At 38.8% G+C, this 15,631-nt stretch overlaps 1 protein-coding gene across 1 annotated transcript in view; it reads left to right on the top strand.

The window, feature by feature from the left end:
* Acaca (acetyl-CoA carboxylase alpha) overlaps positions 1–15,631 on the top strand; it is a 208,066-nt gene that overhangs the window by 144,948 nt on the left and 47,487 nt on the right. The window contains 4 exon segments of the mRNA NM_001292056.1: positions 1,535–1,804; positions 2,942–3,039; positions 6,796–6,916; positions 7,228–7,338. Of these exon segments, the coding sequence (NP_001278985.1) occupies positions 1,535–1,804; positions 2,942–3,039; positions 6,796–6,916; positions 7,228–7,338 (600 nt within the window).

Raw genomic sequence — 15,631 nt, forward strand, 5'->3', positions numbered from 1 at the left:
CACTTGAGAATGTAGAAAAAATATTTCTCACCATAAATGCATTATATTAAAGCCTTCTTGTTTTGCTTTGTTTTTTAAAAATCTAAGATTATCCTGATATTTGGGGTTTCTCTGTGCCACATTCAGATGGTAGGCTTCTTTTCCCTTATATGTCTTTAATGAGTGGATAGAGTAATACCTTGTCTCAGAAAGTGATTGGAATTTTTCTCCTGTATTACATCCATTTTGTATTTGGCCAATGGTATGATATATTAAATAGCTTATATTTATCAGTGGGTGTTTCATATATATTTCTTAATGCAGAGAATCACAAATAGCTGTGTAGAAAGCTTCACCCAGCCTGATTACAGTGGATGTGCAATTGGATTGAGGAATGTGTACTCAGAGCTTATGATCACTGGCCGGGTTGAGTCTGGGTGATGCATGTGGCTTTCCAGGGATGCTGCTATTTACATCTGTTAATGGCCCTTCTTGATGGCCAGTTCCCCAATGAGGTGATATGCAGCAGCCTGGGGATGAGGGACCATGGCTGCAGATGTGGCTGGGCTCCATTAGGCAGGGCCAGAAATGCTCATCTGGTAGGCTTTGTGTTTGGGTATGAGTGGTGGGGGTAGGGAGAGAAGCAGGAGACAGGAAAAAAAGAGGGGAAAAGAATGGAAAGCATTATTTATCCAGGTATATGGGAAACAGACAGGCAGACATGAAAAACTGCAGCTGTAACTGAGGTGTAAGTGAATAGGAAAGAAATGGGACTAGCAAATAAACAAGTAGGATTGAGTAGCTCTCATATAGGAGGGGATTAAAAAGGAGAGAACTGTGAGAGTTTGAGAAGAGACATGTCACCTCTGTCTTTCAAGTCCGTATCATTTGTTTGTGTGGCTGGTCAGATGCCACTGAACAGAGAGCAGAGATTTACATACATCACAGTGCATCAGGAGATTAGCTCTGTGCCTCCGTTGGTTTTCTGGAGCTGAAGAAAGCAGCAAGAGTTGCTCTCAAAGATACAGTGCTGAGTGATAGTAAATCCTTGCAGAAATGGAAAATACCTGGACTGAGCCAGTGAAGAATCTTTCTGTCTTTCATAGAGGACGATAAAAAGGCCTCAGATCACAAAAGTTGGACAGTCTGTGAGAGCTGATGCTCTTTCTATCCCTTATGTGCTAAAGGTTTTTTGAAACAAATCTCACTAAAGCTGAAAATAGTATCTTAGTGTGCAGTTTGGTAGAATAGGCATTCTGGACTTATCTCCACAGCCATAGCATTCTTCAACATGTAATCTTGAGTGCATTTAGATATGGAGTTTTTCCGTTTTCTTTAAGTAAATCCATTGAAGAACTGAGACAACTTTGGAATACGCTGTAATAATGTGAAGCAGTGTCCTAGAATATTTTTCTGTTTTCCAAGAAGGAACTTGGTTCTTTCACAATGCATATCTTCTAAATCTAAATGTATCTAAATCTAGTATCTTACCTTCAAGGAACCTGAAAAATAAATGCATGTAAGAAGCTGTATTTGTCTGTTTCTGTCTTTATAGATTGGCATGGTAGCTTGGAAAATGAGCCTTAAAAGCCCTGAATATCCAGATGGCCGAGATATCATTGTCATTGGCAATGACATTACATATCGCATTGGGTCCTTTGGGCCTCAAGAGGATTTGCTGTTTCTCAGAGCTTCTGAACTTGCCAGGGCAGAAGGCATCCCACGCATCTATGTGGCAGCCAACAGTGGAGCTAGAATTGGACTGGCAGAAGAAATCCGTCATATGTTCCACGTGGCCTGGGTAGATCCAGAAGATCCCTACAAGGTACAGTTACAAATTCAACATTGAATTCTCAGTCCTTATCTTAGTAGTTATTTGATGATTCAGCAGCATTTGACACCATTCATCCCTGCTCTATCTTTTAATATACTTCTTCTCTTCATGGCTCCTTTTTCTCAGTTTCTTTTCCAACCTTTCATGTTCTTATATTTAAGACTATTTCAAGGTGTAATAAAAATGTTCTTTATTTTGATTGTGGTGGTGCTTACACAAGTATACATATTTATCAGAATCCATCAGATTATAAGGATTATAGCCAGATATGCTTGCTGAACTCTGTGATTCTAAGTCATCTGGATGCTAAGGCCAGCCTGGGAGGCATAGCCAGACATTGCCTCAAAAATAAAAGTTTATAACAAGTTCAATGGATTTTTAGTGAATGTAAACTATAGTTCATTAAACTTCATCTATAAAATATATGGAAATCACTAGCAAGTTTGTGATTCTTTTGGGTATTGGAAGTACTTAGAATTAGTCCTGATGGTTGTGCCACATCTCTGCACAAAAAATTAATGCATATAGCATGTTAAACATGTATAACATGGTACTCAGCCTTAACCTTAAAAAGTTTGTACCTGTGGGCATGCAAATAAACCATTAAGTATTAATACAGTTTTGAATATAAATAGTACTTATTTATTGAAGAGTGCAAAAGTATAAATTCTGCACTCAAACTGTTTGTACTGCTTAGGCCTCTGGTTTCAATATTCACAAATTTGTGATCCTTTCAGTCATACTTTACCCCTCTTTATTTTGATGATGATATGGATTTGAGTAAAGAGCAGTAATTCACACAATTCCTGAATCCCATGTTGATATCTTTAATGGAAGTGTCACTAAAGACCCAGAAATGACCCTTTAACCTTATTGAAAAATGACATGAATGGAACATACATGAAATTATAACTATAGGGTATCTTGTTTCAAGGATAGACAGTCAGTGACTAGAATATAAGAACTTCATTTTTCAAACTGCCTATGCTAGTGTTCTGTTAGTGTTCTGTAACTCTAATGATTTATCATTTTAAAACCAGCTTTGGAACAAGCTTCATTATATTTTTTACTCTGTGTTGATTATGTGAAAATGGCAGAAAATGATTAAAAACTATTTGTGCTTCACAGGGATACAAGTATTTATATCTGACACCCCAGGATTATAAAAGAGTCAGTGCTCTCAATTCTGTCCACTGTGAACATGTGGAGGATGAAGGAGAATCCAGGTGGGTATTTATATTTCAGATGAATTTGGCCGTGAGTCTCAAAGGAAAGAGGATATTTCCTTACTTTTGTGCTCCTATAACCTTGAAGAGCTCTGTTGCATAATCTAGACATCTTGTGCCTTAGCTTTACTACTTATTAGTAGAAGTACCCTGCTATTGATGGAGGCTTTTAGGTAATGTTTATACTATTTGCCCATTTGAGAAACAATGAAATGTGTAAATAATTCTGAAGAAAAAGTAAAACCCCAGACACAGGCCTACCCTGAAGCCACAATTATGAATCTATGCTATTCTTACTGTCTTTTCTATATTTGTTATCTTTTCTTTCTATGTAATTGGGATTATAGTAGATAAGAATTTCTTTTAAATTTATCCTTTGAACGAAAATTTATTTTAGGGAAATTTCTTATATTCTGATTAGAATTACATTACAAATAAAGCTAATCTTTCTTCAGAAGTAAACATGAAGTTTAATAGTTGTATAATATTTCATCATAATGAAAAATTATCTTTGAACATGCAGGCCATTTCCAGCTTTTCACTGTACATCTCTGAGCCGAATATTCCTTTACAGACACTTTTAGAACTGTTCCTAATTAGGTTCTCAAGCTTTCTTTGTTCTTGGCACCCTTAATATGCCAAAGTTTTTCCCACTATATCCATAACCTGAAACATACACTGATGTTTCTGTTTAAGTAGTTAAATGCAACATCTTCAAGTTTTTGTGTCCTAACAGCTTGATCACTTGAGTAAAGCAATGCAGCAGGTGAAAGGCAGGAACTGTTTCATTCTTGAGGGCTTTTTAGAGGGAGGGTTGGGAGATGTTGAAACACAGGGCATGTACAACCCTTTGGGTTAATTTCTAGATGTTAACAGGTCAAAAGTCCATAATATTTAAAGGTTTTTAAATTGTTTCAAATTGCCCTCCCAAGATCTGCACTCCCAGTCAGTGAGTATGTGGTAGCACACCCTTCCTCTGTTTTATCTCTGTCATCATTGTGTTTAGTTGTTAATAAAATAATAATTACTCCATTACAATAATGAGTTATTTTAAAGACAGCAACTTTTATCTTGCAGTTTTGATTATCAGTGAGGCTGAACGTTTTGATACTCTCTCTGAAAGCATATTCTACAATGTTAATTGCTATACTATTTATTGACTAATTCTTACATTCTTGGGCCATTGCCACATTGCTTTAATTAACTATTGCTATGGAACAGATTTCACACTTTTTTTTCCCAAGTTGCAATTAGCTGATGTGTTTTGTTTTTTTGTTTTGTGTTTTTTTTTTTAAAGATTTATTTATTTATTATGTATACACTGGTCTGCCTCTATGTCTGGAGAGAGCACCAAATCTCATTACAGATGGTTGTGAGCCACCATGTGGTTGCTGGGAATTGAACTCAGGACCTCTGGAAGAACAGCCAGTGCTCTTAACCTCTGAGCCATCTCTCCAGCCCCTTGTGTTTTTTTGTTTTGTTTTGTTTGTTTTGTTTTGTTTTGTTGTGTTTTTCTTTTTTTGTTTTCTTGTGGTGCTGGAGAACAAACCCATGGCCTCGTACATGTTTTGATCACCAAAAAACTTTAATTTGACTTTAATTTGGATTGTATTGGTTTTATATATAATTTGTAGGGATCTGACAGCTTTCTGTTTAATTTCCCTAAAAAGAAACATGGCATGTTTTTCTATTTATTGGTGTATTTTTTTAATGTTTTATACTTTTCTTCATACAGGTTACACCATAGGCTTCCAGACTTCCTTAGTTCATAGCATATTTTGGGGGGTTTTGTTTGTTTTTTGGTTTTGTTTTTCTGAATAGCCTTGGCTATCCTGGAACTTGCTCTGTAGATGAGGCTGGCCTCCACCTCATCCACCTGTCTCTGCCTCCAGAGTACTGGGCTTAAAGGCATGTGTCACCACTGCCTGACTCATGGCACCTTTAGGATATTAAAATTTTTTCATGGCACCTATAAACTAAACAGAGACCTAATTTTTTTTAAATTAAGTAGTTAAATGCAAACAGCATCCTAAAAGTTTCTGTGCTGTGAGGTTAATGATCACTTGAATAAAGTAATGCATGTGAATTAGAAAAAAAATCTCAGTTTTGGTTTTCTGGGTAAGAGCTTGGGGAGTGTTGAAACAGGGTTTCATATACCTCAGGCTAGCCTTGAACCTACTATGTAGCTAAGGATGGTCTTAAAATGTTCCTTATACCTCTACCTCCAATGTTTGAGACTATTTCCTAGCTAATACCTGAATCATTACAGAAACTTACTAATAGTGTGATAATTACTGTTTAGACCTTGAAGTCACCTTGCATATAGTCATCATCATTTATTGTTCTTCCTTGGTTTTTGTGCAAAGCTTGCATTTGTTCCACAGAAACTGCAAAAACCTGGCTTTGTAAAGATAGTACTGCATTTCTTTTGACAATATTCTATCTTATGTTAATCTGTGAGCTTCCTAAAACTAATCATTCACACAGGGTCTAACAGATATCACATATCATAGTGGTTTTCTAAAAATATACTGCGGTATCCCTAGGGGCTCACTGTGGTGCCTTGGGATGTCTTGGGCATAGTGGAAGTTTGCCAGCTTTTTCATGTCTCTTTCTAAAGGAAGATAAGCTTTATTTGTAACAAAACTCTAGAATTTGAGGTCTAGAATATATAGAAGAAAAAGAATTGGGAATAACTTGGTATTGGGAGAGGCTAAAAATAGAAAGCTAGAGCAATCTGAGAAGCAGAGATACAGTCACAGACCACAGCTAAGACAAAGAAATGGAGTCAGTGGAGGGATGGACAGAAAGGAGCAGAAAAATACGGGAGCCATTATGGAGTTGTTATTTTATTATTTCAGCTTATGAAAGTTAAAATAAAACACAATTCCTGCCTTGTGCCAGGAACAGTATATCATATATGCCCATCTCTGCTTCTAGCCTTGTACTTTCCTTGTGTGTGTGCATGTGTATTTGTACATGTCTATGTATGGTGCTGTGGCTCCTTCCTTTTATTAGTTCTATTCCCCATCTCCCACTTACCATTGTCAACTATCCGCCCCCTAATCCCCTGCTGGGAAGACAGATGAGCAACTCCCACTAGACCCACTGGATGCTTTCTGGGCAACTTAGTCAGCATTTCACTTGTGCATACATCATACCAGTCCCTTCAAAGACCCATAGCCAGGACCCCTTACCAATAAACTTGTTAGTTGTAAGGGGGAATACGTTGTTTTGACCTTCCTCTTTATTCTAATCTTTGACAAGGAAAGGGATAGAATTCCCACTTCCTCTCTATTTGTACTTTTCATTCCTATATAAAATTGTCTAAAATTATTTATTGGTTATGGCATATGTTAGTCCTGCTTTTTCTTAAATGTGTCCAAGGATGTAAGAAAGGGCTTTTAAAATCTGAGTTATGTCATGTCATCTTGTTACATTAACTGTCATGTCTCCCATATCGTAGAAGTTGATACTGTCTGTGATCCCCATTTTACAGAAATTGTTATCCTCAGAACCATACCACCGTTTGTATCAATGAACTTTAACTAGCTGCTAAATTCCAAGTCTTGTTGTTTCTGTTACAGAATATTACTCCCAAGTAAGTAGCTTCCAAGCGAAGATGGAGATGCTTAGACAGGAAGAACATAGAAAGAAAGTGTTTGTATTAAATGTTCTTATAATGATTGCTGTTCTGTTTATGAGTTACTTTTACTGTGTTTAACCTTTCTGATTTGGCATGGTTGCATCCAATAGGTACAAGATTACAGATATTATTGGGAAAGAAGAAGGACTTGGAGCAGAGAACCTTCGGGGTTCTGGAATGATTGCTGGAGAATCTTCATTGGCTTATGATGAGATCATCACCATCAGCCTGGTAAATATCCCTAGAATGATGCTTCCTTTCAGTGCTGGGGATTGAACCTACGGCCTCATATAAGCTAGGCAAGTCCTTTCTACCAATGATCTACATTCCCCATTCCCAACAAGGTATGAAATTTATTGAAAAGCAGGGTATGTGGCTGGGTTTATTTCTGCCCTTCCTTACTGCTAAATGACATTATTTTCTGAAAATGATACATCTACAAATTTATTGTTATCAGACCGGGTGGTGGTAGCACACACCTTTAATCCCAGTGCTCAGGAGACAGAAGCATAATTCACAAGCACAATTTGTTCTTTTTTAAGGTTACATGCCGGGCCATTGGTATTGGGGCTTACCTTGTCCGGCTGGGACAAAGAACCATCCAGGTTGAGAATTCTCACTTAATTCTGACAGGAGCTGGTGCCCTCAACAAAGTAAGTTGCCAGGGTTTGGGACAAGTATATGAGATTGTTTAATGATTGAAGAGTGTGACTTTTTAATTCGAGGTCCAGACTAGAGGGCAGCCTTCAGCCCATACCTTCCTCAGTGTGTCTCCTCCTCTAGTGTTTACCAGTTGACTTGCTTATCCATTCATTCATTCATTCATTCATTCATTCATTTCTTTCAATTAAGTATTTTGAGTACCTACTTGTGTACCAGGCATGATTACAAGTTGTGTGTGTATTATATATGTGGATAATATATATACATATATATACATTATATATACATACATTATATACATTCATTATACATACACATATTAACCTGTGTGTTATATGTGTGTAATATGTAATGTGTATAATATATGTATATTAGGGAACAAACTATATAACCTCTGCTCCAAAGAGGTCATATTCTAGTCTCTCTAGAAAGACTAAGAATTGAGAGCTTCTGTTTTGTCCCAGCCTTTGATATGTGGAGAGATCTGCTCTCATGGGGGAAGCTGTTATGTTCTAAGTGTACTGGCTTCTGTCTTTTTCCTCTACATTATGGATTTAATATTGGTCAAAGTGTTGAGGATGTGCAATTTTAATGTTTTGAGAAATTTCTAAATAAATGCCTTTTAAAAAGAACACTTGTATAGTAGAAGTGCTCGATAAATAATGAGTGGTAAAATGATTAGGAGAACATAGATGGATTTCTGGGGAAAGGAATGACACAGACATGTATCTTCTCTTTCAGAGCATGGTAATACATCTAAGCTCACAGGGCCCTCCTAAAAGTGAAAAAAAAAAAAAAAAAAAAAAAAACATGGTCAGGTTACTGCTTACAAGAGTAAAACTAACCAAGGAAGTTCAGCCCTCTCCTCCCTCCCTCTGTCTCTCACAAACACTTTAGGCATCTGAACTTTATGTTCTGTCCAGAGCAAGAAATATATGTATGGAATTTGTATGGCATAGTTTGAGATTACTTGGCTTCCATTGTACAAGTATATAACTTTCAGCTCTACAGCTTTCTTATCTGCCGGGGGTGGGGGTGGGGTGGGTGTTAAATTTACACTTTAATTTTATGAATCGAAAGAAAGAAATACAGGTACTTGGCACAAAGTGTAGGTTTTCATTGATCTCCCTTATGTGACTTGGTGACTGTTCTTATAGAATTATACACATGCCAAGTTGTACTGGAAATTGTGTTGATGACAGTTGGTTTTGCAGTGTGGATTAAATACTGGTCAGGGTGTTGAGGATGTGCAATTTTGCTGTTTTGAGAAATCTCTAAATATACCTCTGAAAAAGAACACTTGTGTAGTAGAAGTGCTTTTTAATTTCTTTTTAAGGCTTAGTTTTTAAATGAAAGAATACGGACTAGCTGGCCAATCCTATCATTCCCACTTAAAGAAAGTTGGTAATTTCATTGTCTAATTAGCTTGAGGGGATGTCAGAAATCACAGGAATTGTTTGATGTGGGAGCTTGTTCTCTGCCTTCTTATGAACTGTGTCCTTTGGATTTGCTTTTCTTTCTAAGGAAAGGCAATGCAGTACCAGCCTGTAAATGAAAGTAGAAAAGTGCCACTACTAAAGATTATTGCACTGAGAAAAATTGCCGAGAGTCCTAATTTTTTTAAGTTGCTCTTCGGATATTATCTAAGGATGAGATTCTGATGAACATTGAAAAGAGTTTTAGATACCATTTTCTATGAAGTTAGGATTTTAAAATGTTACATAGCTGTGTATTTCTGTGATGTTTTCATATGTGGACAGAGTGTGTTTCGGAAGTATATATGGTTACATTTGGGCACCCCCTCTCACCCAGTATGTTACACACAGAGATTGAACAACAAAGATTTTCTGTTTTGAGGGAGATGTGTGCATCTTTTAGTTAATTTCATTTGTGCCAAGAAGAAAACACTAGAGGTTTCTTTCTTAAAATCTGTTCTAGTCAAATTCAGTATTCACTTCTTCCCTAGCCTACAGGCCTGCTTGTTAGAGCAGAGCCTGGGTATTGAGGGGTCTCTCTGCTGTAGCTTGACAATGCTGGTTCCCAGAAGAGCGTGATCATTTAGCTGAAGGGAGTGCTCTTTGTAGAGGTTACCTAATCCTACTCCATCTGCTTTACTGTCTCATGTCTGCACCTCTTCAGTACAAAGTCTTGTTGCTGGAAAACACCCAATTTCATGCACATTCATTAAGAATGTCCTATTGGCTCCTTGCTTATCAGGAATGAAAAGGGACGCTATCAGAGAGCTCCCTCGCTCAGATTGCTGTCTCTGACTCACTCCTGAATAGTCTTCTAACATCCTTACTCTTTCTAGTCTCTCACTATTCTCTCTGCACATTTCTTTCTATCTCACTCCAAGGCTGTGCTAGTCACTCTTAGTGCACATCTTTCATGTGAGTTGGCCTCTCTTTGTTTCTGTGTGTTGCTCTCTCTCCTTTATTGAATGCACTTCTCCCCAAGTGTTCATGTATGTGAAAGTCTTTGTGTGTTTAAAGTACGGCATGGCTTCATTTTAAGCCTTGACCATTTGCTCACTATTGTGTACCTATGTATAGAGTGGAAATGTAGGCGGTATATGCAGGCTTATATACAGTATTAAACTGTAAACATCTGATAGTCACCTTTTGGAGTCTTTATCCTTTATGTTAAACATTGGGGTAAAGAATAAGAAAGGGGTGTACAGAGGTTATAGGGGAAAAAAGATTTTGTGTGTGCAAGTGCTGATCCCGTTGACCCCTTTGAAAATTGAAATAATGATAATGCGAGTCTCCTGACTGCATCAAAGTATCAGCACATCAAAAGCCAGGAGGCATGAAATGCAAATGATAAAGTGAAAGCAGATGGATTGTGCATGATCGCCTGATGCCCAATGAATTTTAAAAGGTGCTGGTTTGCAAAGGGTGGGCGTAGGGTGGGGGTAGGGGGACTGAAATAAACACGTTATCCCTGCAATTTTTTTTGTTCTTGACGCTCACTCCTGACAATATTTTTTCACACTTGAGTGAACACCCACTCCATCTCTCTCACCCTTTTTGCCTTTCTCTCTCTCTCTCTCTCTCTCTCTCTCTCTCTCTCTCTCTCTCTCTCTCTCTCTCTTTCAACCCCCCCCCCATTCCACCTCTTACACGTCTCAGGTCATGTCGCTGCAGCTCCGGTGGAAATAATAAGATATAAACCACGAGGTTGTTATTTGCATAGAAATAGCATGGAGCCCCAGGCAGCAAGAGAGAAGGACACAGGGATCATTTGTCTAAAATTTTAATGAAAAACTTTTGCTGAGACAGAGATTTTTTAAAAACTTTCTTTCTCCTGGATTTTTTCCCCAGCCCTTCCCACCCCTCCAGCCCTATCTCTGATTTAACTTAACATGGGAGATTGGGAGAGGAAGGGTCAACATGCCACATATCCTGCTCATGTAATACAGCAACATGTAAACTGTTTGTTCCTTTAAAAGATAAGATGCTTCGGCACACACAATTTCCAACTTATTACATTGCATGTGTGCATCCAGCTTTTATGGCTGCATTCCATCTCTGCACACACGGTGTTGGTGACCTGCTTTTAGTGTTCACCTTCCTACCTTTCACTTCCAAAGAATCTTACTTAACGAGATTTCTTCTTCTTCCCTCTCTTCCTTCTATAGTAACCTACATAATAATTACAAGTATTTTATTCTTCCATTTTTGTCAAGTTTTCTGTACATTTTATTCTTCAGTACTGTTCTCTGCCACTGTATATTTTGTTTCCAAACCAGAAGACTTTTTCCACATTTGTATTTTTATCCTTTTTACCTTGTGATCAGAGTATTTATGTTCCTTCCACACCTGCCATGTTTTGTTACCTGCAGTTAATTATAAAGTATTCAGAATATTGCCAACTTGAGGAGAGAGATGGCTTCTGGATTTGACTGTTGTGGTACAGATTTGACACTTAAACCAAAGGCAGTGAGCTGGTGATTGGAGGTTAGCCCAGATAACATTTGAAATTCAAAATCAAGAGCTTCTTTCCAGTTCCTTGTTGTTTAGGTGTTAGACTAGTGGTGTCAGGGCCCAAACAATACTGAAACGGGTGAAGATTGGATCAGTTAGAGCATGAACTTTAGCTTCACTACAAAGGGCTCAGGCCTCTGCTTAGTGTCCACAAGAGAGTGTTGAGAGTAGTGACATAAACAGAAGTTCATGAAGATTTGCTTCTCCTCCATGTTTCTCAAGGTTACAGTAGGTGGAACTTTAGGAACTATAGGCTGCAGGTGTCTAAGTCCTCAGGATGATGGGGCCGACCTGATGGGTGTGACTGCCTGGTGTGAAGGGACTCATGCTGGTGTGACAAAAGCAGCAGTTGTGTACTTGAAGTGTTGGCAGCATAAGCTCTTCGGGAGCTGACATGATTTGCAGTTATAAATTCCTAAGTTAGGGTGCCTTTTGGACATTTTCAGTGACATAAATATTTCCTTTTCCTGAGCACCTCTCAGTTTCTATTTCACATGTCTAACATAGTGTCCAGTGGCAGCCAGGCCAGAGGAGCCTCTGTTGTAAGGGAACACTGATACAGGCCAGAGCCTGCTATCTCTCAGCCTCAGACTTGATGAAAGCCCGATCGTTGGACAGCAGTCGGAATTTGTGGTTTATGGGTATGCTCAGGACAGCAGTTGTCTGTGGAGGTAAGGACTCTCCTAATGGCTGTGATGTGTGGGGATTGATTACTCCGAAGGTAATATGTGACTTCCTTGGGGTGAACATTTTTTTAAAGCTTCTACTTCTCTTTTAGAGGAAAAGAAATCCCATAATCTTTCCCTTTTAAAGTTAGGCCTCTCTTTCCACTGAATCTATCAAGAAAAAAAGTAATTGTATAGTACACGTGGCTGAGAGCTCTAAGTCCTCTAGGGGCTAATTCTGCTAATCTTTCTATTCTTTAAGATTTGTTTTTTATTTTTTAATTATGTGTATGTGTATGGTAGGAGTGTGCATGTAAGTGCAGGTGCTTTTGGAGACCAGCAGCATCAGATTCCCCTGTAGCTGGCTGATACAGACACTGGGAATTGAACTCAGGTCCTCTGGAAGAACAGTATGTGCTCTTATCCACTGAGCCCTCTCTCCAGCCCTAATCTTTCTTTTGAGAGTTAGTCCAAAAAAGTTGTACTATGCAACATGAAATGTGTGTTGTTACATCTGGCTTTGTTTGTTTTGTTTTGTTTTGTTTTGTTTTTTTCAAGACAGGGTTTTCAGGTGGATCTTGTGAGTTCGAGACTAGCCTAGTCTCCAGAGCGAGTGCCAGGACAGGCTCCAAAACTACACAGAGAAACCCTGTCTCGGGGGAAAAAAAAAAAAAAGACAGGGTTTCTCTGTATAACAGTCCTCGCTATCCTGGAACTCACTCTGTAGACTAGGCAGCCCTCGAACTCATAGAGATCTGCCTGCCCCTGCCTCCTGAATGCTGGGATTATAGGCGTGCAACACCACTGCCCGACTTACATGCAGCTCTTGAATGCAGTAGTAAAGTTCAAATGAAGGAGACTTGTCTGTGGGACCAGGGACTTGTACTGTATACAGTTTTCATGCTGACCCATGATGCTGTCACATGCAGTGTGAAGGTGTTAGGGAAATTCAAGAAGAGAAGGAAATATTCCTTAGCTACTAATGTGGGATGGGCAGCATTGGTACTTTGACAGAAAGAGTTTCATTCACTATCAACATAAGACTCTAGAGCCAGGCTCTTCAGGTTTAATTTCTGCCTCTACCACATACAAATTATCACCTTGAACAATTTATTAACATCCCCACCCCCAGGGTGTGTTTCAGTTTTATTAATTTGTAAAATAGGAGGCCATTATAATACTTATGTACCAAGGTTTTTTCGGGGATTAGATGAGCTCATATAGGAAACTACTGGTATTGTTGTAGTCTTCTCTAAAACACATTCCAGGTCTGTACTTACCACAGTTCATTATCCAGACCCTGGAAAAGAAATATAAACACAGTATTCTTTAAACTTCTGACTCTCTGAAGGCATAGATTCTTTTTTTTTTTTTTTTTAAGTTAGATGGCTTTCTTCACTGTAGTAGTACATTCACATATTGATGTCCCCAGTAGATGTTATCTAAAGACCATTAACACACTTTGGATCACCATGGAGAGGCACCATGTTTGGTCATGATAGGGTAGTATATATGTCAGTCATCTGTCTCCAAAAGGCCCCCAAAGACTTGTTGATACAATAGCCCTAATCACTCAAAGCACCAGTCCATCAATTAGCATTTTCAAAAGTCCCTTACAACTTATTTTTTCGATAGAAAGTCCCTATATTCCCATAGTTCCAAATGGAATCTCTCTCTTTTGTGAAGAGGCTATATTTAGCATCTTATCTAAATAAGCGGTGCATTGACACTATGAATGAATTTTCAGAGAATATTGTAGTAGCCAGATCTCCTTAATTTTTAAGGTCATCTTCTAACATTGATAAAATGTTGGTAAATCTAGTCCCATTTTAGAAAGCTGTTTTGCTTTTCCTTTGATGCTCTTCAGGTTTGTGGAAACCCTACTAAGTATTCCTGACTCTGTTAGCAAGCCTTAGTGATCAGTAAGGGGCCTAGTCCTGAGTACTGGCTTGGAGATACTACATAGTGGAATTGCCATTCAGATTTCAATTACAAAAGTTGCCTCTGTCTATAAAAGAGTACCTCATGTCTCTATAATGGCCTGAATACTAAGGACTTGAAAAAACTGACAAGTTCAAGTGCAAAGCTTCTAGATAAAGGAAAAAGCATGAGTCGCTGGCTTTGGGGCACTGAATACAGACAGAGGAGTGCTCACGCTGACAAATATAGTAGAAATGTGCTAAAAGTTTTTGGAGTTCTAGAGTGTTGTCATTTGCTTTCTGTTTCTATGGGAGACACTACGACCAAAACTATTTGGGGAGAAAAGGGTTTATTTGACTTACACGTCCTGATCATAGTCTGTCATTGTCAGACAGAAACTCATTCAGAAGCAGAGGCAGAACCATGGAAGGAAAGCTGCTAACTGGCTTGTTCCTCGTGGGCTATTCGGGCTGCTCTCTTATACAGTGCAATACCACCTGTCCAGGGGTGGCACACCCATAGTTGGCTGGACCCTCATCAATCATTAATCAAGAAAATTGCCCACACACATCCCACAGGCCAATTTGATGGAGGCCTTTCTTCAATTGAGATTACCTCTTCCCAAGAGAATCTAGTTTATGTAAAGTTGGCAAAAACTAACACACATAATCTTTAACAAACAAACAAACAAAACCCAGGCTTTTGTTCAGTCCCCATCTTGCAAGTAACTTTGGACTTTACTCCTTTTTGTAAAATGGGAAGCATAAACCAGTGGTGGTGGTGGTGGTGGTGGTGTAGTACACCTTTAATCCCAGCACTCCAAAGGCAGAGGCAGGCAGATCTCTGAGTTTGAGGCCAGCCTGGTCTGCAGATTGAGTTCCAGGACATCCAGGACTGCACAAAGAAACCCTGTTGCAAAAACAAACAAAAATATGGGAAGCATATAATATATTGTTTACCTTAAAATGGAAGTCCAAAAAAGCTCTTAAATTCCTTTTAATTGTCAATATTATGATGCTATTAAGATGTGTGTTGGTCTGCAAGTAGGGAACTATGTTAGGGTAGAACAGAAAGAATGGGTTTTGAGAGTGGAATCTTAAAAAAGTATTATATATTGTGCTTTATAATAGTGAAATTGTGTGATTAAAATTTATCTTGAAGGGGAGGGCCTAGGCCCTGCCCAGCATGATATGACAGACTTTGGGGATCCGCCATGGAGAGGGCCTTACCCTCCCTGGGGAGCAGAGGGGGGATGAGGTGGGGGTTGCTGGAGGTGGGGGAGGGGAGGGGGAGGGAGCAGGGATTGACATGTGAAGGAGGCTTGTTTCTAATTTGAACTAAAAAAAAAATAATTTCTTGGGGAAGATATTTATCTTGAAGGGCATAGTGGTTCATGTCTTTAATCCCAGCAGAGGCAGGTGGATCTCTTTGAGTTTGAGATGATTTTGGTCTATGTAGTGAGTTTGAGGACAGACAGGGCTACATGGTGAGATCCTGGGGATGAGGGAGAGGTGAGAGGGGGAGAAGGGGAGATAGAGAAAGAAAGACAGAGAGAGACAGAGAGAGAGAACACTTAAAAATTAATTGTTCTGTAGAGACTAGGGAATCCTCTATAGTGCCATACAGAAGTTTGAGGGCCAGTCATCTTCTGCTTTGTCATCTGCTGCTTTGTCAAAGGTCATAATTTAGTCTAGAGAATAGGCCTTAAGGAG

This window comes from Cricetulus griseus, chromosome 7, assembly GCF_003668045.3.
Source record: "Cricetulus griseus strain 17A/GY chromosome 7, alternate assembly CriGri-PICRH-1.0, whole genome shotgun sequence".
In the NCBI taxonomy this organism is placed as follows: Eukaryota; Metazoa; Chordata; class Mammalia; order Rodentia; family Cricetidae; genus Cricetulus; species Cricetulus griseus.